Consider the following 27611-nt stretch of genomic DNA (forward strand, 5'->3'; position numbering starts at 1 on the left):
CAGCTTTCCATTGATGTATGGTTTGTTAGGATCGGACAATATTTGGCCGAGATACAACTATTTGAAAATCTTGAATCTGAGGTTGCAAAAAAATCTAAATATTGAAAAAAATCGCCTTTAAAGTTGTCCAAATTAAATTCTTAGCAATGCATATTATTGATCAAATATTACGTTTTTATATATTTACAGTAGGAAATTTACAAAATATCTTCATGGAACATGATCTTTACTTCATATCCTAATGATTTTTGCCATAAAAGAAAAATTTATAATTTTGACCCATTCAATGTTTTTTTTGCCTATTTCTACAAATATACCCCAGAGACTTAAGACTGCTTTTGTGCTCCAGGGTCACAAATATGTTTTTTTTTTTTTTAGACTAAGTTGCATCAAATCTCAACACTGTCAGGTTTGAAAAGAAATTATTTATTTACACAAAGGTAATTTGACTCTAAAACTGCTTAAGTGGAAAAACTAGTAAACAGTTTGATTCAAGATTTCTTTTGGCACTTTTATTCAAACTGGAGTGCAAAAATTCTCAAATAACAGTTAGGATTGGTTGTTTTCCATTGGTTTTCATGGGTTTCTGCCTGCAGGTGCCAAAAATGGTCCACTTTGACTGAAAAGTATAAATAATTACTTTAAAATCACATGCTTTACTATACTAAAAAAAGTGTTTGGATGTTGAAATTATCCACATAGGCCAGAATACCCTAGGTTTTTGTTCAGAATTAAACAAAGTAAAAAAAAAAAAAAAACTATTTCATTCATTCAAATCTTATTTAACCTACAGTTTCAAGTTTAAATAATGCTGTATGTAAAGAAAAATTCAATATTTACACTAACAGTCCCTTTAAAAAAACATTGCTCTGGTTTTCCCTGGAATTTTGTGAAATGTCTATCACATTTGTTCTGATAATTGTGCGATTTAATACAGAATGTACAAAATATTTCATGCAGAAAATTAATTTTCCATGTGCACATCAATTATATATTACCATATTTGCAAAACACACTCTTTTAAGTACAAAACTATGCAATCTTTATGAAAAGTACCTTATTATAAGATCCCATTACAAGAAAAAACACTAATGTGGACAGACCCAGTGTAGTTTTTAAGATTGATCCTGCTATTCTGATGTCTTTCTGTAATTACTGGAGCGCCACATTCAACAACATGACAATGAATAAATTAAAACATCCAAAGTTGCAGTTGCATTCTATCATGATGAAGGAAGACAAATTTTGAATCACAAAGAAAACTAAAATAAACACCATGAGCAAGAAATACAGTGTACAAATACAGTGCATGTACTACTAAAGTGTGATTTTTTGACTTGAGGTAAATGAACAAGCAAGCCAAAATGTACCAATGTACAAAGTACCACGCTGTACCTAGGTGAGATTTAAAGGAATAATAGATAAACATGTGCTAACCCTCAGGTAATCCAAGAGTTTGTTTCTTCATCAGAACAGATTTGGAGAAATGTAGCATTCCATCACTTGCTCACCAGTGGGTCCTCTGCAGTGAATGGGTGCCGTCAGAATGAGAGTACAAACAGCTGATGAAAACATCACAATAATCCACACCACTCCAGTCCATCAGTTAATGACTTGTGAAGTAAAAATCTGTGTGTTTGTAAGAAACGAATCCATCATTAACACATATTTAACTTAAAACTTCCATCTAAAAGTCCATATTCCATAATATCGCTTTCTCCAGTGAAAAAGTCATCTAGCCTGAATCAGGAGAGAAATACTGAAAGTTGATACACTCTATAATAGTTCTAAAAAAATATATGTGGGTGGATTTTGATGTGAAAAGACAACAGGGCACAGACTTTTTCACTGGAGAAAAATATTCAAGTTAAGGAATTTAAAGTTAAAATATCTTGATGCATTTGTTTTATTTATAATGAGTTAACTGATGGACTGGATTATTTTTATGGAATATTGTGATGTTTTATCAGCTGTTTGGACTCTCATTCTGACGGCACCCATTCACACCCATTACATTTCTCTAAATCTGTTCTTATGAAGAAACAAACTCATCTGCATCGTGGATGGCCTGAATGAAAGTATATTTTCAGCAAATTTTCATTATGGAGTCAACTATTCCTTTAAGTGCTGACACAATATGTAGCATTATAGAATTCAAGCACAACTGATCTGTTTTTTTGCAGTCATGACAAAAATAATCCTAGACATTTTAAATCATTTCATAAAGCTCGCATTTTTGTACTGCATCTCTCTACAATTCAATTCAGTTCACAAGCTCTTTAAATGTTTGGGATTTTTTATACAAATGTAGCTCTCTAGAGTGGAAAAAACCACAACCGCGTCAAGAGTCTTTTCTTGCTTAAGGGGAAAAGTAATGCAAACTGTGCTGCGGGTCAAAGAAGTTCAACTACAAAGGTTTTAATTGCATGAATGCGCAACCTGACAATTATGAGCAATGTGCAAAGTGAATATGTGCACAGAACTTCATTAGCTTTAAATATTTCTATTTATAAGGCACAGATGCAGGTCGAGATAAACTACTCTAATCCAGTGGATGTGAGGCTGATTTTAACATTCAACAAACCAAACCACCAACCTTTGGTCATGTTCCTGCCCAGCAGTTCTGAATAAATACTCACTAGAGGTCTATTCCAAATAAAAAAAAACATGATGTTGTTTGCTGTTTGCTACCAAAAATGAATTATAAACAGGTTCAATCAGAAATCCCAGATAACCATGACAAATAATTTCTCCACTCTGAATTTTTAAAAGAGGAACAAGTACCATTCAGAAGTGTTTTTCACATCTGAGACATGGTACCACAGGCGTCTGCATCTGGATTCAGGGGAGCCAGAGAGTCTTCATTGCAGATTGTTCTCATAGGTGGGAATCATGGGCTTGCGTGTTTTGGGTGGCGGTGGTGGAGGCTTGGTTTCAACTTTCGTCGGTAAAGGAGGCGTAAACTACGGGTAAAATATAAAAAAGGAAAAGCATTTTAGCTTTCTAATTATTTTTTCAAAGATAGATTTGATCAAAATACAGCTGAAAGTACAAAGGAAAGTGTCAATTCACTGCTAATATTTGAACTGTCTTCCTAGTGCAGACTGTGCTTGCTGTGTCTTACGTCGGAGGTGGAGTTATAGATGCTCTCGCTCTCTTGAGGGTGTTTTTTGGGCGGCATTGGTGGAGGGGTGCTCGTGATGTCCAGTGTGCTGAAGTCACTTTCACTCGGGAGACACGTGTAACCTACAGGACGATGATCAATATGAGGTTTAATAATGTTTATACAGATGTGCTGAGGCATAATCACTGTCCTGGATGATTATGTTTTGTGTATTTATTTCTATTACTGTGTATATATCCTTAAATATTTGTTGGAATTTCCATTTGTTTAAAACGGAACTGAATCAACACTGAACTGACTTGAGTTAAATAATGACACTACTGTCTTTTTAGAGCTGCTTTACAACTGAATTTTAATTAGTCTCATATTTGATAAAGTTTGTTTTAATGCACATTTAAAACTGGAATATAATTTAATTTCAGTCACATGTGTTTCATAAACATAATCCTTTCTGGATTACAATATGCCATCAAAATGATACATTTAATTATTCCAGCTGCTTAGAGAAAAGGCTATGAACGATCCGCCACCTGCAGGATCCTCAAATGCCACATAGCCTACTAGCTGGAACAACTTCTTTATGTTTACAGCCGTGAGGTAATAACTGCACGCTCAAATTTCCTGCGAATTGCTACCAGTACCACTCAAATTAGAAAAAAGTTCCAGACTTAATATCAATGGATTCAAAATGTAATATATACAGGTGCATCTAAATAAGAATGTCATGGAAAAGTTGACACTTTTATTCAGCAAGGATGCATTAATCTGATCAAAAATGACAGCAAAGACATTTATAATATTATAAAAAAAAACTTCTATTTCAAATAATGCTTCATTTTGAACATACTTTACTGAAAAAAAATATTGTATCAAAGTTTCCGCAAAAATATTAAGCAACACAACTGTTTTTAACATTGATAATAATAAGAAATGTTTCTTGATCAAAAAACAACCATACAACAAAGAAAAAAATAAAATTTAAGACTGGAGTAATGATGCTGAAAATTCAGCTTTGCATCACAGAAATAAATTATATTTTAAAATTTATTCAAATAAAAAAAATAAAAAAACTATTATGTGAAATTGTAATACCATTTCACAATTTTTCTATTTTTACTGTATTTTGTATCAAATAAATGCAGCCTTGGTGAGCATAAGAGACTTCTTTCAAAAACCGACCCCAAACTATCTGAATGGCAGCGTATATTGAAAACTATTTATTTTGAAGAATAAGTACTGCAGCCATCACTGTACCATGGTACAGTGGTGGTAGCATTACCATATTCATGCACCATGGAAAAGGAAAACCAAGAAAAAAAAAAACAGTCATCTCGGTTTGTGTCGGATGTGTGGTTGTGCACTCACTGGAGCTGCGTGGTGTGTGTGGTGAGGCAGGCAGAGGGCTGAGAGGGTTGTGTAAACTCAAATTGGATGATTCTCCATGAAACAGCGACAGCGTGAGTCTCCGGTCTCCTATCGTCAGACTTTTAGGCCTCGGCTGCTTCTCTGGAGGAATCTGCCACCACACAAAGACAGCATATAAAATGTATCATATGTCTAAATATTAAATTAGTCCACTTTAAATATGTTCTTTCCTACAATTTATTCTACTCAATCCTTCGATTTCACTATGAAACGACACAAATCAACATCAAACAGAAGTTAACATCAGAGAATGGTCACACTCACTGACAGTCATGAACAGAGGAAATAAATACAAAGGCACCTCATCGGTGTCAGCGCGTCGCTCCGGTAAGACCTGAGACTTGCTCATGCTCCATTCTTTCCTGTTCTTCTTGCTTATCCGATTATCTTCCTCCGAGCGAGACAGAACTGAAACCCTGCTGTCACTCATGCGGGAGAGCAGCGAACTGAGAGAAAAAGAGACAATCAGATGAAACCCTTTTGCACACCTATACAAATCCTTGGAGCATGTCGCCCATGTATTACACATTTGTAAGACAACATTCTCTCTGTGTATTAGTTTAGCAATCTGCTTTAGCAACACGTTTGCTTTAAGGTGAGGTGCTCATTTTTTTAATCTTAAAATATTTTTTCCTATCTCAGTTTAATGTGATGAGACTATAAGTAAGCCACCTGTGGGTTGAATGATGCAGAAGTGGAAACCTCCAAATAGCAACCACGTATAAAACTTCATTTTTCAGAGATTCCTCTGAGATCTGTCTTATTCTCTCAGCTGTCTTTCTTGGTAATTGCTACTTATTTAAATGACATACATATTTGATTGGCATTTCACAAGAACACATCTGGTAAAAGAAGAAATGAAATGTAAACGTCAACATAAGATGCACTGATATAAAAGGAAGGTCAGTGAACAAAAGCGGTTTTTCAAACATAATTGGAAACATTACAATTAAAAGAGAAATGCACTGAATACACCTGCTTCTGACTAGCATAAAAGCCACAATAGAAAAGCACAAACCATTGTTGCCATTGCTTTCATTTTAATCCTGAATCCAAAGAAAGAAACAATAAGATTTTCTAAACTCTTCTCAAGGACATAAACATATTTAGTTATTTAAATAAAGTTTATTCTAAAACTCTCCAATTATGTCAGTCTGTAACAGTCTGAGCACCATATTTTAGCACTGGTTGCTTTATAAAACATCACAACGTACTTCATTTTACATTTTTGAATTATGTTGTTAATTTCTTATAATCAATATATGACTGACAAAATTTTGGCTAAATGTAAAAAAAAACATACTTGCATACATACATACACCCATATACATATATACACATACACACACACACACACACACACACACACACACATATATATATACAGGAAGTTTCCGATAGCGCGTGAAGACAGCAGAGAAGCTCTCTCGCTCAGCATAGTGGAGTGCATTGTTTTGTTAACTTTGTTGTTTATTATTTTGAGTCGTTTGGGACGCGGTAACACAAATATATTGCTTTACAGATCTATAACTTTTGTCACTCAGAAATGTAAACCCAATCATGCTGCATGCAGTACCGCTGCTCCCTATGCCTAAGCAGTTTGCTTAGTGCACCAACTCCCAGGTGGAGTTCCTCAAAAAAAAAAAAAAAAAAAAAAAATTGCTCTATATTATTATTAAAATTAACATATACATAAATTGAAATATAAACAAGAACATGTATATATCATTATAAAAAATGCATTTTACAGTGAACGCAGTAGAGCACACGTGACATGCCATTCCCGCATCCACGACCGCTCGCAGCTCATGCTTATGTCTGAATGAAAATTATCATAATTGACGGACAACTTTACCCTTGAAAATACATCAGCAATCCGGTGTCGAGAAAAGAAAAAGAAAGAAAAAAAAAAAAGATGAAGCCTGTGCATCACTTAAGCCAAGTTCAGACTGCACAATTTTCAAAGTAGTCGGGTCACTGTTCTTTTCACACTGCATGACAATCTTGGCCAGCATTCAGTTGCTGCTGTGTTCACACTGCACGATGGATCGGCGACAGAAGGTTTCACACTGCATGACTTCACAATAGGAAGAATCGCCGACAACTCTGTCTGGCATGCAAACTATGTTTCACAACCAAACACACGCGAGCTGTGACAAGGAAACAACGCGATATCACGCGTGCAAGACCGGAGATCTCACGTGAGACTGGGATCATTATTAAAAATGGTAGCCCGCAAGAAGCTTGCAATACGAATTGCCTGTGCGCTGATTTGCAGCGAAAATAAGAAAAAGAAAAGAAGCCTGTTTGCTGATATTGTGGTCGATAACTCCTCCCAGAACTCCCCGCTCCTCTGTAACTTGCTCTCTCATTGGCTGTCGTCATTGCTGATGTAGTTTTCAGTCAGAACACTTTTCACACAGCTTGATTTTGAATCGCCAACAGGTCCAGATTTTTAGCATGCCAAATATCTCACGGGCGTCGGCGACTCGTCGCCGATTCTCTCAGATCGCATCTTTGCTCATTCACACTGCATGATTGTCACTCACGTGAACAAGCACTGATTTGCCTGTGATTTCGGCCATTTGTCGGCGATTTTTCAAAACCTGTCGGCGAGCCAAAAACTGGGCTAAAATCGTGCAGTCTGAACTCGGCTTTACAGGTACATTCATAATCCTGTGAAACTTTTTTGGCTGTTGACGTTAATAGTGTGTTTTACAGAAACTCGCTGATCAGATCACAGACACAGAATAACAACACCCCGGACCGACATGTCAGACGAGACAGTAATATATTGGACAACTGTTACATCACAATAACTGATGCATATCACTCTGTCCCCAGAGCAGTTTTGGGGCTCTCTGATCACTGTTTAGCTCATCCAGCTAGCCCCCATCTTTGCTTTAACGTCTGTCATCATGAAGTCATTTGAAAAGCTGGTTCTGGCTTATCTGAAGGACATCACTGGACCCTTACTGGACCCCCTGCAGTTTCCTTACTGAACAAATAGATCTGTGGATGATGCATTCAACACGGGACTGCAATCTATCCTGCAGCATCTGGATAAATCAGGGATAAATCACTTCAGTTCGGCCTTCAACACCATCATCCCAGCACTCCTCCAGACCAAACTAACCCAGCTATCTGTCCCTAGCTCTATCTGTCAGTGGATCACCAGCTTTCTGACAGATAGGCAACAGCTAGTGAGACTGGAGAAATTCATGTCAAATAGCCACTCCACCAACACTGGTGCCCCTCAGGGATGTGTTCTCTCCCCACTGCTCTTCTCCCAGTACACCAATGACTGCACCTCTAAAGACCCCTCTGTCAAGCTCCTGAAGTTAGCAGATAACACCACACTTATCGACCTCATACAGGACGGTGATGAGTCTGCTTACAGACAAGAGGTTGAGCATCTGGCCGACTGGTGCAGTCTTGACAACCTGGAACTCAACACGCTCAAAACAGTTGAGATGATAATGGACTTCAGGAGAAACACCCCTGATCTCCCCCCACTCACCATCATGGACAGCACTGTGGCTGCAGTGGAGTCATTCAGGTTCCTGGGCACCTCCATCTCTTAGGACATGAAGTGGGACCCTCACATCGACTCCACTGTAAAAAAGGCCTAATAAAGGCTGTACTTCCTTCGCCAGCTGAGGAAGTTCAACCTGCCACAGGAGCTGCTGAAACAGTTCTACTCAGCCTTCATCGATTCTGTTCTATGCACATCAATAACTGTCTGGTTTGGATTAGCTACAAAATCAGACACCAGAAGACTACAGAGAACAGTTCTGACTGCCGAGAGGATTACTGGTGCTCCCCTGCCCCCCCTTCATGAACTGTATACATCCAGAGTGAGTAAGAAGGGCTCAGGGACAAGAACAGTTTCTTCCCTCAGGCAATCTACCTTATGAACAGTTAAATGTTCCCCGCATTGTGCAATAAAGATAAGTGCAATAACCTTATATTTATTTGTTACCACCTACATCCTAGTACATCCCTGCATCTCAATCTATTCTATTCTTATTCTATCTTCTATAGCATCATCTATCATTTTATCATAGTAAAACTGCTTAAACTGTATTAATAAAATCCCTGGAAATAAAAGCTGAAAGGTTGATCTCGTCTCATATTCATCTATCAATGTCAAACCCAAATATTTTCAGTCTACAGCAAAAATGAAGGAATTGGCCTCACTGTTCCTATACTTTTGGTGGGGAGTGTATATAATTATAGTATGTTGTTATAAACATATATAATTGTTAAGAGGCTATAATCAGTTTCAGTACTGTAAACTGTATTTTATGATTGATTTGTACAGCACTTTGGTCAGTGCAAGCTGAATTTTAACGTGCTATATAAATAAAATGTACTTACTAATCAACAATGCATTTTCCCTGTTAGTTTTTTTTTTAATTTTTTTTTTAGTTTCTCTTAATTTTTCCCCTCAGGAAGGGAAAATGTCATAAATAAACTACATTATGGCTTAATTAAGAATTAAGAATTTAGTCATATTGAATTAAGAATTAAATACCAAGAATATTTTCTCAGTAATCAAAGCACATACTAGGATGACGTCAAACGAGGCAATGCAAGAGGGGAAGAAAAATGGAAACTGCATTTTCATGTTTTTCCCATTATGTATCATTCAATCACAATAATAACTTTGCAGCATAAAAAAAAAAAAAAAAAGTAAAAGGCAAGTGTTTCGACCAGTAATGAATGTCTAATTTGAGATCATTTCATCTGCAAATTATCAAGGGAAAACAGGCTGATCAGTGAAAATGTTAAGGTTGTCATTTACCTTTTTTTTTTTTTTTTTTTTTTTTGAGCTGAGCTGAGTTTTTTTTTAATCTAAATTATTGGGGAGTTAATGGTAATTAAAGACTTGTTTAACAAGAATCCACTTATCCAGCATCTACAAGAGCCAATTTAACACAGAGGTTAAATGGATTAATGTCATGTATGTCCACTAGCAGAAAGCGTAATTACATGAGAAAATGAATCATTCCGAGACCTTTTCATGACCACGGGAACTCTGTACTGCACCAAATTAGCCTTCACTGCAGAGCTGAAAATAAGGGAGTTTATTTCTGGAAATTAGAAAACAGGATGCAGTGAATACTGACTCCTGGAAAGCAGGTCTGGAGGAGGTTCCGTTAGAGGAGCCCGAGGCATTTGAGATGGTGGACATCCTTCTGAGCGTGGAGGACATGATGTACGGCATCACCATCGACCCCACGCGACTCTTCTTCTTCTCAGTCAGAGAGCAGGGCTAGAAATACACAAGCACAAACACACATACATACATACATATATACATACATATATATATATATATTTTTTTTTTTTTCATTTATGCATTTAGCAGACGCTTTTATTCAAAGCGACTTACAGTGCATTCAGGCTAACATTTTTTTTTTCTACCTAACATGTGTTCCCTGGGAATCATATATATATATATATATATATATATATATATATATATATATATATATATATATATATATATATATATATATATATATATATATATATATATATATATAGAGAGAGAGAGAGAGAGAGAGACAAAAAGATATAAAGATATAAAAAAAGATAGATAGATAGATAGATAGATGGATAGATAGATAGATAGATAGATAGATAGATATAGATAGATCATGGGCCTGGCGTGGATCTCACTGACTTATAGTGCAATTCAACTCAAACCTAAAATCTATCTTTGAACTTTCAGCATTCATAAATGTGAATTTGCCAGTATTTAGAAACAAAAAAGCAGCAAATCAGCATTTTAGAATGATCTCTGAAGGATCATGTGAAAATTGAGCTTTGCATTACAGGAATAAATTACATTTTAAAATACATTACAATGGAAGACCGTTATTTTAAATTGTAATAATACTGTATTTCACAATATTACCGTTTTTATTAGATTTTTAATTACATAAATGAAGTCATGAGTCAATGAAGTGAGTTAATGAAGTGCATGTAAAATGTAAAAATCTTAACTTTAAACTATTGAACTGTAGTGTAGTATGTGGGATTTTTTACTTAGAGTAAAGCATAGTGCAGCATGCTTCTGCACAAGAAGTCTGATTTTAATAATAATTCATGCTTGCATTTTAGGCAAAAATTGAGGGACGTGTTGTGTGCCATCTAATTAGAACTGTTTGTAGCTGTCTCTCTATATAACCTGGGATGGGAGAAAGTATTTTAACATCAAAACAATGACAGACTTCACCTTTAAGATATTTTTCCTTTTGGGGACCAAACTTTAGGAAGAAAAACATCTTAATGAAGAGACTAAAAAGTGTAGGTTTTACTATGTTTGTGGGGTCCAAATAAACCTGCAAATATAGCAAAATCCTGACATACACAGACAACAGTCACTTCATCAAAGCAATTTACAGTCTCACGAAACTGAACCTCATGTTGTCTTAGCTGATTTCAAAACTCCTTCTAAGAAATTGTAAGACAATATCTCATATAAATCACTTCCACAGATCTGAAACATTTCCTCCCAGAAACTGCAAACCCTAAGTCTGTCTCTCACAAATCCCTTCTTTAGAGTTGAATCCATCAGACTCACTAGAGTAATGACACCGTAGAGTTTCTCCACTTTAGCACGCAGGTCCTGGAAGCAGGTGACAAGTCTGTTGTGAAGGGGTTTGAGCTGCTCCGTGGATTTCTCTCCATGGATCCGGATCCCTTCATCAAGCAGCGGGATCTGAGAGAAAACAGACATTAAAGCATTTTGAAAATGAAAATGTAACACTCAATTGAGTTTAAGACTTTGATGCTTTTACAGTAGCTGATTTAAATATGAAAAAAAAAAAAAACTATTTTTTTAAATTTGCTATTTTAAATAAATACTGTTTTTTTACTTTCTATTCATCAAAAACTCACGGTTTCTACTAAAATATTAAGCAACACAACTGTTTTCAACACTGATAATAATAAAAAAATGTTTCTTGAGCATATTAGAATGATTTCTAAATAATCGAAATAATCGAAAATAATCGAGTAGTGATGCTGAAAATTTAGCTTCATGAAAGGAATAAATTACTGTTTCAAGCTGTAATAATATTTCACAATATTACTGATTTAACTGTATTTTTTATGAAATATGGTGAGCATAATAGAATTGTTTCAAAAACATTAAAAAAAATCTTACTGACCACAAACACACAGCTACCATAATTTAACATTTTAGTCTTATCTCCCACACCTCTGTGTATATACTGTATTGTGCATTGTTTAAAGCTTTAAGCAATACAGATCTGCAGAAGTGTCACCTGCAGTGCGATCAGGTGTTTTAAGACTTCAATGCGTTCAAGGTGGTCAGGGTTCTTCTTCATGTAGGCCTCTGTGAAAAACGCCTGAGGGGTGAAACAAAAATTTCAATTAATATCAGCCGGTGCTCCAGCAGACCTAAACCCTCCAGGCACACATCAATTTTTCATATCTGACCTGGAGAAAAGGTACAGAGCAACTGTGGAGCACATCTGACTGATTCAGCCAGTATAATCAGGTTGATTTGGGCTTGATTTCTTTTGGTTAAAAATTTATAGAAGCAGCAGAAGAGGAGAAAGACTAACCTTCTCATAGTTGGAAAAGCCACCCATGACAGCCGGGTCCACGATTCCATTGAGCATCATGGAGAGGGGGTGCACAGGAAGAGAGCGGTCACACGCCTGCTGCTGCACCAGATTACTCAGCTTCTCATTGGCCAGCTCCATGGTTTCTATGGCATTGTCCAAAGGGCTGATCTCTTCCTACAAATGATTGACAACATTAGACTGATTATGATTATAAAATCTGATTGTAGACTACCTGTTTTTTTTTTTTTTTTTTTTTTTTAAAGAAATTAATATTTTTATCAAGTAATGGTACATTAACTAATCAATAGTAACAGTAAAACAATTATAATTTTGCACATTTCACACTTCCTTTTTTTTTGCACATAGCTACTTCCTCATTAAGTAATGTTCTTCCCCCCAAACTCTTTGTCAAGTTTATAGATCCTATTGGACAAAGCATTCTTTCAATTATAAACTGCAGTCTGACTAATGGTTGTGTTGCTTTATGCCTTTAGCATCGGGTTGTCCAGCCTCTTCTTAAAAAGCCTGGTCTAGATCCTGCAAATCTAAATCATCTTCAGCCAATATCTAAGCTACTATTCTTATCTAAAATTTTAGAAAACACTTGAATCAGCTAGTTAGAGTAGCTAATGACCTTTTATTAAAAACTGATTCTGCTAGCAATGTTGCCTTAGTTCTGCTGGATCCTAGCTCAGCATTTAATACAATTGACCATACTATCCTAATTGAATGTTTAAAGTATCATTTGGGCATCCAAGGATCTGCCTAAGTCATTTTGCCTCTTATCATCAAAATAAATCTTTTTCTGTAAAAACACAAAAAAACACACAAACATAAACATCTAACACCAAAAATGTACCACAACCCCCCATAATAAAACCAAAATAATTATCATCATATACAGTGCACAGCATAAATGAGTACACCCCCTCTGAATAAATATAAAAGATGTATTTTCTTAATGATCACTAACATTATTCATGGAAAGATGGCAAAATGTAAACATATTAAACATATACTTAATAAAAACAAGAAAATATATGCTAATATTTTCTGTAAGGAAAGAAAATTAGCCAATTTTGTTTAAATAAAGGATTGCAGAAATGAGTACACCTGAGATTTAATTCAGAAAATGTATAATATTAAAGTACTTAGTATGTCTTCCAGAACTTAAAGTATACTGCTTTGACCCTTCTTGGCACTGAGTATACAAGTTCATGACAAATTCGTCATACTCTGTGAGATAAATTGTTACTCTTTTCATAGCTTTTGCCAGCTCTGAGACACTTGCATGTTATTTCTCCTGCTCTTTTTCTAGCAAAAATTCACACATCACTAAATGAAAGCTAAAAAAGTAAAGAACTGATTATTTCAGGAGCCTTATCACAAATAATTTTTAAATGTTGGTGCTACTTCTGCAATATTTTCACACTTAAAACAATAATTTGGTATTCCTCTTGTATCATTGTCCTCTTTTATATTAAGAAATAAGTCTCCTGGCAGTTCTCTCCCAAATGGTTCTACTGTTGCCAGCATTAAGTCTGAGTATGATTCAGTGGGCTATATAACACTTTTAATCGTCAGGAAATTATTTGTCTTTAAAAGTTTTGGTTCAATATACTTACCTGTTGATTACAAATAGCCTTAAACCTACACACCTTTTTTTTTTTAGTAAGTAACTTTCAGGAGGGTGTACTCATTTTTGCAACACAAAATTGTATCACTTTGATAAGAAAATCTTATTTTACTGAATAATTTTGGTATTCTTCTTTGGTAATTGATCAAGCAGGCTTGTTGGAACATTACATCTCCAAAGAACCCTAACATGTCTTCTAAGTAAAGAGTAATTGCTGAATTTGTTAAGTTTTAGAGGGGGGTGTACTCATTTATGCTGTACACTGTATGCTTCCTCTTGGTCCTATCTTTAATAAATATATCATCTCATCTCATATATCACTTGCTGGCAACACCCAGGTGTATTTGCCTATAAGTCTGGAGATGATACATGTGTTAAATCACTCTTTGAATGTCTAAAAGATGTAAAATGCTGGATGAATACTAACTTTCTTCAGTTAAATGAGAAAAAGACAGAAATTATTATATTTGGCTAGTTACCTTGCAAAAAATAAAGCAACAAGTGTACGTCCTTTCTCATCCAATTTGAATACTTATGTTAAGAATTTGGGTTTTATTTTTTAAACAGAGTTAAAGTTTGACAGACAAATTAATTCATTTGTAAATAATATTGTCTTTCAGCTGCGAAATATCACTCAACTCAAATCTGTCTCATCTTTCAGTGATCTGGTGAAAGTAATTCACGCTTTTATTTCTTCACATCATGATTATTGTAATGCTTTATAAAGTTAATACATTTTTATTGATTTGATTTTTAATGTGTTTCATGAGCAGCAAATCGGCATATGAGAATGATTTCTAAAGGATTATATAACACCGAAGACTGGAGTAATAATGCTAAAAATTCAGCTTTGCATAAGAGGAATACAATACATTTTAAAATATATTCAAATAGCAAAGAGTCATTTTAAATGGTAATAATGTTTAACAATATTACTGTTTTTTACATTTGATTAAATAAATGCAGCCTTGCTACTGATAACTGCAATATATAAATACATATACACACACATATATACATACACACACACACAATAGAAAAGACTGTAATTATTTTGTATTTTGTATTGTTCTGTTGGATTCTTTAACAAAATTAATAAAAATTAACTAATACCTTTATTAAAAAAAAAAAAAAAAAACACGATAGTAACTACAAGAAAAAAAGACTCCAAACTTTTAAAAGTGTACACTTATGAGGAAGACATAAAAGAGCATATCTAGAGACTGGAATATCATTACATCAGCAGAAATATTATTGCAGAGGCAGAAAAAGTCATTACATTATGATGAAAGATTACAAAGACAGTAACATGCAATAATGAAATGAGCAAAATAAGGTACATTTGTGAAGAAAGTGAATAGGATTCATTTTGATATCATGCTGTCTTTAAAATCATTTTTTTTAGTTCATAGACACATTTGAAATGTGAAAAAAATAAAGAGTTTTAGTAACTCACCACAGACATGGATTTCACTTCAAACCACTTGAGGATTCCTGGGAAGCGGTACGCCGTAATATAGGTGGTCCTTTCGATCCACATAGTCTGTGAGGTCAAAGAAAGCCACATTTACACACAGGGGTTCCAAGATCTGAAGGTTAATCATCTCCATTTATGAATAATTAATTATATAGGGATGGATTACAGGCTCTTGTGTAGAAAGCTAGTGAAATGGTTTACAGAATCACAACAACATTCAATTTTATTGGCAATTCTTGAGTGTTAGCGAGCAACCACTTTCTGTTTGAGTTCATGGTGGTTCAAGCACGTAGTGCTGAAATCCTATTGTAATTGTTAAGATTTTTCTTCTTCTTCAACTGATCAAGCAGAAAGCTGAAATTTTGTTAGATCATAGTAGTTTTGGCCACTACTGCTTTCCAAAGACTCGGCCCAATTGACCAAAAGGGGGAGCTACAGTGCAAAAAAAAAAAAATCTGACATATTTGGCCCTAGCTTGTACACCCTTTGTTGTAGACTTAAAATCCGACAGATTCGTTCTATGACGTACAGTTTTTTTGCGAACTATTCCTAAGTTTTTTGCCCAATCGGAACCAAACCACTGCAGAAATATTCTCTGGACAGTGAATATCAAGAATTATCAAAAAAAAAAAAGTTGAAATTTCGATTTTCACATGCAACGAAATGAAACTCGGTGGGCATGTTCAACTCAAGGCCCTTAAAGGGATACTCCACCCCAAAATGATTTTTTTTTTCATTAATCAATTGCCCCCATGTTGTTCCAAGCCCATAAAAGCTCCGTTCGTCTTCGGAACACAATTTAAGATATTTTGAATGAAAACCTGGAGGCTTGAGACTGTCCCATAGACTGCCAAGTAAATAACAGTGTCAAGGTCTTGAAAAGGTATGAAAGTCGTCGTCAGAATACTCCATCTGCCATCAGACGTGCAATCTGGGTTATATGAAGCGACGGGAACACTTTTTGTAAGCAAAGAAAACAAAAATAACAGTTTTATTCAATAATTCCTTTGTCAACGGTCTCCTCTGTGTCTTTCCATATCACTGTATGCTGTGTATGCTCCTCTGTGTCATCCGCGACACAAGGATGCACTGTTTCTACGTGTATTTAGCTTTGATTTGAAATAAAACAGCGCATGCTTGTGGGGCGGATGACACAGAGGAGCATACAGTGATATGGTGGAGAGACACAGAGGAGACCGTTGACAAAGGAATTATTGAATAAAGTCGTTTTTTTTGTTTTCTTTGCTTACAAAAAGTGTTCCCGTCGCTTCTTATAACCCAGATTGCACGTCTGATGGCAGATGGAGTATTCTGACGACAACTTTTATACCTTGTATGGAGCTTGACACTGTTATTTATTTGTCAGTCTATGGGACTGTCACAGGCCTCCCGGTTTCCACCCAAAATATCTTAAATTGTGTTCCGAAGATGAACGGAGCTTTTACGAGTGATTAATGACAAAGTTTTCATTTTGGGGTGGAGTATCCCTTTAAGGTCTGTAAGAAATTTGAAAGAAATCTGCCACTAGTTGGTGCTGATGAGTTTTATGGCTCTGTAATCATGTGGTGTTTCACACATCCACACAATATGCATATCATTTGAAATATCTCCTCAAAATGTGCAACCTTGCCTCAAGAACCATTGCTGTCAATCCATTCATTAAATATTCACAAATATGTTAAAAACCTACTTTTGCAGGTTTTTTTCAAGGGCACAATGGGGTCAGATATCAAGAAATTGATAAGATTTTGTTTTGTTTTTCACAGTTTGAAAGCAAATAACACTGTGATGCGTTTGAATTATTTCTTTAAAATTTGGTAATAACCATTTTTTCAGATGAAGATTTCAGGTTTGTCATAACTGGGATCCCTGCAATCATTTCCTTTGCAGGTCACCAAAAACCAACTGTTCTCTCGGGGGTTTGAGTCTGACACTCCAAACTGAAGCTTGCTTAACAGTTTCAGCTGAGACTTGCTAAAATATAAATATATAAATATATAAATATATATATATATATATATATATATATATATATATATATATATATATATATATAAATATATATATATATATATATATATATATATACACACACACATATATATATATATATATATATAGATATATATAAAATGTCAATAATGTTATAAGAAAAATATCAGCCAAGTTTAATCTAAAATACGCTTTTTCACGCACCGTAATTATCCTTTACTGGTCAACCACTGCACTTCAATATTTGTTCAGTGTTTTCATGCCTATATCCAATAACACCAACAATATAAATCATAACTCACAGCAAACTCATTGTCCGGATCTTTTTCTCCTTTCCTGAATGGTCTTGAATATTGGAACTTTTCCACCTCGTTTGTTCTGTAATAACTGAGAAAACAACAGAAGGTCAACAACAGCATTATTTATAAGACATTTTAATGGTGACAAGTGTGTGAATTCATACTTGAGGATTTGTTCAGGAAGTCCCTTGTCCTTGAACTGTGAAGGTAAGTTTAAGACAGGCTTCACCGTAAAACACTGAATATCTGCAGAGAATTGATTAAGGGTAGAAAACTGGTCACATTCCTGTCATTTGGCCCCAAAAAGCATTCGGCCACAGTTCTTGTTTAATCTGAAGCACAGACACTACCATTCACACATTTGGGATCAGTAGGTCAACGAAAGGAAGCATTTTAATGAGTACTGGATGTACAAACTTCACTGCATCATTTTGGATCTCTAGATCTTAACAGTTTGCAGAAAAGGTGATTTTAAATGTACAGCGGTTATAAAGGATTAACAACTAAAAAAGTTTGAATGTCACTGCATTATATTACAAAATATAAAGGCAAGTAGCTGTGAAATGATTTGTTTTAAAGTGCTATTAATTTTTAAAATAAAGGCCACTTGCTTTGGTATTTTTTAATCCAATGCAATGACATTCAGACACTTTAAATGTGTCACAAGTATTTAAATACTTTCAAATAAAAGTTGTACTAATCTATACATTCTATTCATCATTCACAGTACCATTTAAAGCATTTAAAGCATTGCATTTATTTGATCAAAATATAGTAAAAATAGTAATATTACAATTTACAAAAAGCTGTTTTCTGATTTAATATACCTCAAATTGTAATTTATTCCTGTAATGCTGAATTTTAGCATCATTACTCCAGTCTTCAGAATCATTTTAAAATACTGATTTTCTAGTCAAGAAACATTATCCATGTTGAAAACGGTTGTGCTGCTCCATATCTATGTAGAAAACAATGTTGAGTGTGACACATTTTTTCAAGATTCTTTGATGGATAGAAAGTTCAAAAGAACTGCATGAAATTATTTTACGATTAAAGTCTTTACTGTCACTTTTGATCAATTTAATGCATCCTTTCTTAATAAAATCATTAACTTATTAAAAAAAATACTGACCAGAAAACTTTTGTATAATAGTAAATGTTTTTAATTAATACACAAACAAAAAGTAAATAAAAAAAAAATTCACATAAAAATAAAATGAATACAACTAATTTCACATAAAAATTTAATTAAATATTTTACTGGGCTAAAAGTCAAGGATACGTTGTCCAGGAGAGTTAAAGATGTTGTCACCAGGGGGCGATGTGCTGGTCATCTTCACTGCATTGGGAAACTGAGACATCAACTTCAAGCTGAAGTCCTCCAGCCACTCATACTCTTTACCACGGTAAATGAACATTTTGTTCTGTTTGGAACAGGCAAAGTACTTCAAATAAAAACTGATGAAGACAGTATGAATGACCACATGATCTGCTGCAACTTTTAGCTATCAATATACTGGCTTCTTCCTCTACTCGAGTGATATCCATGGCTTGATATGCATGCACAACCAATAAAAACTGCCAAGAGCCTTTCATTTAACTAGACGCCTAAGGGGCTCTTGTATCTGTAAAAGTGTAGCACCAGGGTTTCCAAACTCCTGACTGACTGTGAAAACAAAAGTATTATTTTCTTATTACAACCTAATTACTCAGAGAGCTCTTTGGGGAGAGCTGTAATCAAAATATCTGTTTTCCATTGGCAATGCTTGATGCTGAAATGCCCAACATCGAGCCGACCCTGCCAGCATGTTTGTGTCACCATTTAATTCATAGTTTGCAGATTTCACACCGCATAAACAACAGAAAATTAGACATTTGTGCACCAAATGGAGGAACAACTCTCCAAGTTATGGTTTGAAAATCCCATCTCTCATTCCAGTTTCATTAAAGCCATTTAAAAACGCAAAATTCACTCACCCTAAGGAAGGATGGGAAACCTTGTCCGTAGTATCCCACGGCGAAATATTCCGGCTGGGGTCTCATTGCGTGCATGATGTTCTCATAATACTGCGCCTGCTGTTTCTGTGTACAAAAACAACTGCTGTTTTTACATTTGATATTGCAGTTCAGGCATTTAAAAGTCAAGCATAAAAGGAATAGCCGAAAACAAAAACAGAAATGACACCCTCAGGTCATTTCAAACCCCTATGGCATAAAATGAGAGGTTTATGCGTGTTCACGATGCTCTTATTCATGCAATGTAGGTGAATGAGTTCATCATGCTTGTGAACCGCACTGCAATTCCTATGAAGTCATCTGACAGCTTCAAGTCAGGAAAATCTAAATATCCACCATTATTGTCAATATTCATCCATTTCTGTTAATTAATTGACAAATGCATAACTTTATTTGACCTCTATTGCACGTAATCCTGCTAACACAAAAGCTTCAGTCAACTTCAATTACTGTTATCTGCCCCAAGAGTGCCTTTGATCAATGCACTTAACCCCTGGTTCATCACTTGGAAAGAGCAACAATTATAATCTTTTTAGTAGCTTATTTTAAGAGGTTAATAATAATCAAGGTCTCAGCAGTCATTCAAAAAATGTTCAAATTGTCGAAACTGTTCTTACAACCCTGAAAATAATGCTTCTGATACCATGTAACACTTTTAATTGCGGCAACCCTGAACAAATGCAATTAATGGCAATAATTTTGAATGTTCTTGACATTCTGTTAATCATTTCACACATTTTCTAGGTCACACAACAGCCTGTAATTTTGTCCTATATATTTATTCGTAAGTGGAGAGGATAAACCTTTAAGCTCTCAAATCTGTTTCAATATTTGTGAAGTTACGTCACAGAATTTTCAGGGTTTGAGTCACTCTTGGAATGTAACAAAATCAGTAATTGAAATAAAGCTTTTATTATATAAATATATATATATATATATATATATAGAGATATATTATATATAATATAATATATATATATATCAAGGGTTTTTTGAATGAATAAAAAGAAAACTAGGTAGAAATAGAAATAGAAATTATACTGCTAGTGTTAGAGGGCCAAAGGTTATGTATAGAGCGCGAGAGAGAGAGAGATAGAGAGAGAGAGATCTGATGTTTGATCTGATGTTTCCAGCACATGTAGATTATATTAAGCCACATTACTCTATTATATTACTAAGATGTACATTTTGCTTCTGTAAATCTCTCTAACCCTTTATTTTATTTTTTATTTCTAGTTTATACTTTTTATATATTATTATTATTCTTTCTGTTAATACACATGTGCGCTATTTGTAAGTAGCCCAGCTGCAATTGCTTTGGCAATACAAAAGTATAGTTTTTGTCATGCCAATAAAACACACTTAAATCTAAATTGAAATTGAAAAATTGAGAGAGAGAGAGAGAGAGAGAGAGAGAGAGAGAGAGAGAGAGACGCAACTACAACTGAAATACAAATAAATTTAAGCTATATGAAACAAAAACTAATCAAAACGACAGAAGGACATAAAATCACTAACACTAATATCAAATAGAATTTTAAAATATTAATAAATACTATACATAATACTAAAACAACTCTTACTACATTTATGGTTTTATGCTGTTTTTAGTCATTTATGAAATTTGACAGCATCCCAATTGACTTTAAATGTATGGGAAAAAAGCAGCCTGAACATTCTACTAATCTCAATTTTGCTCCATCGATAATTTTTTTTTAAATTACGAATGACATAAGGATGAGCAGCTAAATGACAGAGCAAGTGTTTTTAAATGTTTGGTCCCTTTCAAACATACTTAAAGGGACAGTCCACCCATTTCCTCGGTGGATCATAAAAGAAGAACATTTTGAAGACTGTATGGAGGAAAAATACAATGAATGTCAATGAGAACAGAAACTGTTTGGTTAACAACAATCTTCAAAATATCTTCTGTTTTCTGCAGAAGAATCAACATTTTGAGCATCATGAGGGTTATTAAATGACAGATCTTCCATTTTTGGGTGCATTATCCCTTTAAGTTATGGCAGTTTTACTGTACATTCCGTTTTTGCTACACAATTTCAAATCAGAGAAAAAATAAGGAAAATAACTTATACATTTTATAAACCACAGGACAAGGAAAAGATGAAAGCAGTTGTCCACCCAATTCATCGGCACCAATAGCAAAGTGCTCCGACTTAATTGAAGGCTGCTGCCAAGTGAAAACTTCACAGAGCCAAAGGCAGAACTGAGAGGAGAGTGTGTAACTGCTACAGTAGCTGTTATCACACCAGAGTTTCCTTCCTCCTCTTACTTGCAAATTGCCATTTTTATTTCCTGTGCAGAGTGACGGCTGCTACCCAGAAGACAGGGTTATGAGTTAACAACCCAAAACGTGAATAAATAAGAAGTGCGTGAATCGAGACGAGCTCAAGGCTTGTCTCGCTAAAATGTTTGTACATCACAGAGCATCTCCTGCTCTGGCAGAAGCTCTGGGAGGTTTGTCTGTGGCGTTACCTTCAGATCACATTAACAAATAAACAATATGGAATTCTGACAGGTCTGCCTTACCAGGAGTTGACTGAGCTCTATGAAATCAAACATTTGGTTTTCATGAAGTTTAACAAGTTGTTTGGCCATCTCGATGGCCTTCTCCCACATCTGTGGACAAAAAGAACAAACAAACAAGCTCAGAGTCTGGCTAATGCATGAGAAAGTGTGCTGACAGGAACAAAATTATTTTATTTATTATTGTACTGAGATAGTGTCCTTTACAGTATTCAAAATCAATATGACTTTCCTAACAAAAGATTTAACAAAAGTTTGCTTTTTGGAGGAACTATTTTTACAGGTCTCAAAAGTTTTTTTTTTTTTTTTTTATTCATACTTTTATAATCAAAAGTGATCAAAAGTGACAGTAAAGACACTTAAAATGTCACAAAATATTTGCATTTAAATTAAATGCTGTTCTTTCAAATCTTTCTATACATAAAATAATCCAGATAAAAATGTTTCTTGAGCTCCATATCAGCATCATTGTTATTATAGTTAGTTAAAACTGAAACCAGTAAAAAAAAAAAAAAAAAAAAAAAAAAAACATAATAAATAATAATAATATTACATATATATATATATATATCTATATATATATATATAGATATATAGATATATATATACACACACATGTTACTTGAGGTAAACATTATATGAAACAAAATAAAATATTAAAAAATAATTTTAATAATAATGTAATATTATTTTATCTAGTCCTCAACATTTCTTATTTTTCTTTAGGTTAACCTAATATACTAAAAAACAAAAACTAGAGCAAAAATGAATATAAAACTATAAAGAAATGAAACAATCATTATTTAATATTAATAAAAACTATAATAGGATCTCAATGATTTCTGAAGGATCATGTGACCCAGAAGAATGGAGTAATGATGCAGAAAATTCAGCTGTGCAATTCATAGGAATAAATGACTTATTAAAATTTTTATAATATTTACATTTTTTACTCTTTTTATTTAATTTAACCAAATACATACAGCATTGGTGAGAATAACAGACTTCTTTTAAAAACATTACATAAATCTCAGTATGTCAGAGTGGTAATGTAGTTAAATAGCAACTTTTCTGTTCTTTACAGTTGTCCTACCCTAAAAACTGTGAGCAAATGGCATGCAAAAGTCTTTAAATTTAATCATTTGCATTACATTTAGATGTACAAGCAAAATTCATACTTTCCCCTTGTCCAAATTGCACATTATCTCCTGAAAAAGTCTTTCCTTTAGCTCTTGTTGGGTCCACCCCTGAGTTCCGTCCCTTGGGATCAGGTGGGGCGCACATGGCTTGTCGGACCACTAGAAAGAGATTGCACCATTCAGTCAAGCTAATCTCACTGACCTCATTATCACCCAACTGTGTCGCAAGGGCAACAAGCTTTTCAGTGCAGAAATTCAAATGCAAAAAGACTAAGTTAACTTAAACAGAATAATACGATTATTCGAATACTGAACCTGCTTGGTTAAAATAAAAAAAAAAAAAAAAAATAAAAAAAACACCAGAACAGAGGTCGTGCCATTTCCTAAATCTACTGACATCCTTGTCAATAAAAAAAAAAAAAGTTCTATATTTCAAATATTTTTTGGATCAAATTGTAAATACATGCATATGTGATGTGAAAATACTTTTTCATATGTATCACTTGTCATCATTAAATTGTACGGTGAATTTGTTCAATTTTTTCTTATGACTAGGCATGTTCTGGTTTAACTGTATTAAAAGGTTAATGACTGTTAATTGTTTACTTTTTTGTGCGTGTAATTTAACATTGTGATAATACCATACATTGTGATTAAACTTTCAGAAAATATGATATTGTCACATGCCTAAAACATTTTAATCAAAAGGCTTAGGATTAAACGTTTGCAATTACTGTCAAAGACAAATATGTATTGCAACTAGTTATGTTTTTTAATAAAAGTACATTTTAAATAAAAACTTTTTTTATGCACGATTAGAACAGATAATGAATGAATGGTAGCTCAAACAATGTATACTTCCTAAAAGCTCAAAAATAAGATTGTTTTAATTAGCGTTTATTTAAAGGGATAGTTCACCCAAAAATCAAAATTATGTCATTAATGACTCACCCTCATGTCGTTCCAAACCCGTGAGACCTCCGTTCATCTTCGGAACACAGTATAAGATATTTTAGATTTAGTCCGAGAGCTTTCAGTCCCTCCATGGAGAATGTATGTACGGTATACTGTCCACGTCCAGAAAGGTAACAAAAACATCTTCAAAGTAGTCCATGTGACATCAGAGGGCCCGTTAGAATTTTTTGAAGCATCGAAAATACATTTTGGTCCAAAAATAATAAAAACTACGACTTTATTCAGCATTGTCTTCTCTCCCGGGTCTGTTATGAGCGCGTTCACAACACTGCAGTTTAGTGATATCCGGTTCGCGAACAAATCACTCGATGTAACCGGATCTTCTTGAACCAGTTTCACCAAATCGAACTGCTTAAGCTGTTAACTTTTTTAACATGGCTGACACTCCCTCTTACACCAAATAACTTAAGCTGTTAACTTTTTTAACATGGCTGACACTCCCTCTGAGTCCCAAATAAACCAATATCCCGGCGTAATTCATTTACTCAAACAGTACACCTGACTGAACTGATGACCGAGCCAGATAACCGAACGAAACATTGACTCGTTCTCGAGTCAAGAACCGTTTCTGTCGGACGCGTCCGATTCGAGAACCGAGGAGCTGATGATACTGCGCATGCGTGAAGCAGACTGACACACAGCACGTCTGAACCGAGCTGGTTCTTTTGGTGATTGATTCTGAACTGATTCTGTGCTAATGTTATGAGCGCGGGTAAACCGAAGGCTTGAATCAAGGGCAGTCATCGCCAATGAAGTCATTACGTCGAGCGCAAAAGAACTGGTGAACCGTTTTCTTCAACCGGTTTATTGAATCAAACTGTCCGAAAGAACCGGTTCGCGGAAAAGAACAGAACTTCCCATCACTACCGGTGATCCGAAAACCGATGCAACCAGTTCTTGACTCGAGAACGAGTCAATGTTTCGTTCGTTATCTGGCTCGGTCATCAGTTCGTCAGTGTACTGTTTGAGTAAATGAATTACTCCGGGATATTGGTTTATTTGAACTCAGAGGGAGTGTCAGCCATGTTAAAAAAGTTAACAGCTTAAGTCATTTGTGGATTAATGCTTATTGTTGACGCGAACCGTTTCAAACGATTCAGTTCGATTTGGTGAACTGGTTCAAGAAGATCCGGTTACATCGAGTGATTCGTTCGCGAACCGGATGTGCTGTGAACGCGCTCATAACAGACCCGGGAGAGAAGTCAATGCTGAATAAAGTCGTAGTTTTTTGATATTTTTTGGACCAAAATTTATTTTCGATGCTTCAAAAAATTCTAACGGACCCTCTGATGTCACATGGACTACTTTGAAGATGTTTTTATTACCTTTCTGGACGTGGACAGTATACCGTACATACAATTCTCAATGGAGGAACAGAAAGCTCTCGGACTAAATCTAAAATATCTTATACTGTGTTCCGAAGATGAACGGAGGTCTCACGGGTTTGGAAGGACATGAGGGTGAGTCATTAATGACATAATTTTGATTTTTGGGTGAACTATCCCTTTAAATAAGTGTTAATTTGCCTTTTTTTTTTTGTCACTACTGTACATACTTGTGATACTCATATCTGTGTTATTTCCAGTTTACTTTATTAATAAATGTGTTACTTTATTAATAAAAGGAGAAACAATTGTAAAGAATATGTCTAAAATGTGGACTGTTAGTGTATTATATAATATATCTGCATTATGCTGGCCACTGGTCAGCCTGCTTCCTAGATGTCTCCATCTAATCTTAACCCAAATCTACAGTTAAAAATAGCACTACATCCAAACCTCCAACAGTTCAGCATGGAGCAGCAGGGTGTAAGCAGCCTCTGTGTAGTTCTCACGGTCCAGATGTAGATCCCGTAACTTGTACAAATACCTAATGAAAGACCACAAAACATACACGTCCATCCATTAGATTCATGTGCCATCAACAAGAGAAGAACTTTTAATCTTCTAAAACACTTACCGGATATATATGTCCTCCCTTTTCTTTTCTTTGTAAAAGTTCTGTGGACGTGAGAGAGAAAATACAGAGATGGAATTTCATCTGAAAGAAGTTTCTAAGCAACTTTGATGGCCGATTGGATCCTCGCTGGTCTTTTCAGCAGGATGAGCACATAATAAGGTATATTTAGAAATACTTGAGCTGTGTTTGAGAGTTCTCACCAGGACGTTGACGGTGCAGCTCATGCGGAGCTCAGGGCTCTCATCATGGGTGATGGTGCGGTAAGCCAGCAGGTTCTCCAGCAGACTACTTAAGAGAAACGCCAACGCCTCACCGGACTGAGACAGATACCGGTGCCGCCGACAGTACTCCAACAGCCTGGACACAACACACACACACAGAGTACACAAACTAAGTACAGATAGCCTAATGAAATATTACTCCAGTAAAAGTATTAATAATTACATTTTCATTTTTACTTTAGTTAAAGTACAAAAGCTCTTGATTTTGAATGTACTTAAAAAGTACTGATTTCCCAATCGTGTTTTTAAATTTTTTATTCTAGTCAGCACTAAATAGTTAGTACTAATAAGTTAGTGCATACATTTAATATGCATTAATCTGCAAATAAGCAAACCTTTTTTTATTTTTTTTTCCAAAAGTTATTATATTACATGAAAACATGAAACTTCAAAATAATAAAATATCAACTCAATTTACAGATAATTTAAGTGCACAAACAAGTTAGCATGTAGCGTTTTAAAAATGAGGAAAATATATATGTGACAAGAAAGTATACAAATATAATTTAACATGGGGCAAAAAAGCTATACCATTTTATATATGCAAATATTGTTAGTTTGACATTGTTTTAAACAGCTACAGCTGCAGGAAAGATGCATGGGCTTTAATTTGTGTACATTTACCTTAAATAGCATACAGTCAGTAACACAAATGCAAATATGTCCACATTCAAGCATTTCTATGGGCATAAACAGCTTGCTCCTTTTACAGCAGATTTAGTTTTCAGATAGCTGACAGTAATCGTGATATAATTTTCTATAATCAGTCTTAAAATTCTAAATTAGTAATTTACTTTTCTAAGTTCAAAGCAATAAAACTATGTATGATATATAAGTGGCAGCACGTGGTAAGAGGAGAGAAAAAAATCTCACGTTTTCTCCAGCAAAATCTTGTATTGTTCATCACCGCGGCCTCCTTCAACTTCCTGATCCAGTTTTGTGATTAGCTCATTCTCAAACTGCAAAGAACACAAATGCTTCATCAAACTTACTGAACATAATGCAGAATCCTACATAGGCAACATCTTATTTACATTATTCGCAAATGATACATTATTTTTGAATTTTATTTTTTATACACGTTTATTTTTCTGTAAAAATGCTTATTTTGTTGCGGATGTCCGATTGGGGATA

General features: G+C 34.7%; 1 protein-coding gene across 1 annotated transcript in view; it reads right to left on the minus strand.

Moving 5' to 3' along the window:
* Positions 1 to 405: 405 nt before the first annotated feature.
* The window catches only part of LOC109094559 (dedicator of cytokinesis protein 5-like), a 50016-nt gene continuing 22810 nt past the window's right edge, over positions 406 to 27611 (minus strand). The window contains exons 26-44 of the mRNA XM_042729282.1: positions 27351 to 27436; positions 26397 to 26553; positions 26197 to 26237; positions 26016 to 26106; positions 23302 to 23421; positions 22127 to 22216; positions 19538 to 19642; positions 18843 to 18984; positions 17725 to 17806; positions 17564 to 17648; positions 15249 to 15335; positions 12154 to 12330; positions 11851 to 11934; positions 11145 to 11282; positions 9682 to 9827; positions 4851 to 4995; positions 4490 to 4640; positions 3125 to 3246; positions 406 to 2963 (exon numbers count right to left, since the gene is read on the minus strand). Of these exons, the coding sequence (XP_042585216.1) occupies positions 2862 to 2963; positions 3125 to 3246; positions 4490 to 4640; positions 4851 to 4995; positions 9682 to 9827; positions 11145 to 11282; positions 11851 to 11934; positions 12154 to 12330; positions 15249 to 15335; positions 17564 to 17648; positions 17725 to 17806; positions 18843 to 18984; positions 19538 to 19642; positions 22127 to 22216; positions 23302 to 23421; positions 26016 to 26106; positions 26197 to 26237; positions 26397 to 26553; positions 27351 to 27436 (2151 nt within the window). The 3' untranslated portion in view covers positions 406 to 2861. The remainder of the gene's footprint in view (positions 2964 to 3124; positions 3247 to 4489; positions 4641 to 4850; positions 4996 to 9681; positions 9828 to 11144; positions 11283 to 11850; positions 11935 to 12153; positions 12331 to 15248; positions 15336 to 17563; positions 17649 to 17724; positions 17807 to 18842; positions 18985 to 19537; positions 19643 to 22126; positions 22217 to 23301; positions 23422 to 26015; positions 26107 to 26196; positions 26238 to 26396; positions 26554 to 27350; positions 27437 to 27611) is intronic.

This window comes from Cyprinus carpio, chromosome B8, assembly GCF_018340385.1.
Source record: "Cyprinus carpio isolate SPL01 chromosome B8, ASM1834038v1, whole genome shotgun sequence".
NCBI classification, from domain to species: Eukaryota; Metazoa; Chordata; class Actinopteri; order Cypriniformes; family Cyprinidae; genus Cyprinus; species Cyprinus carpio.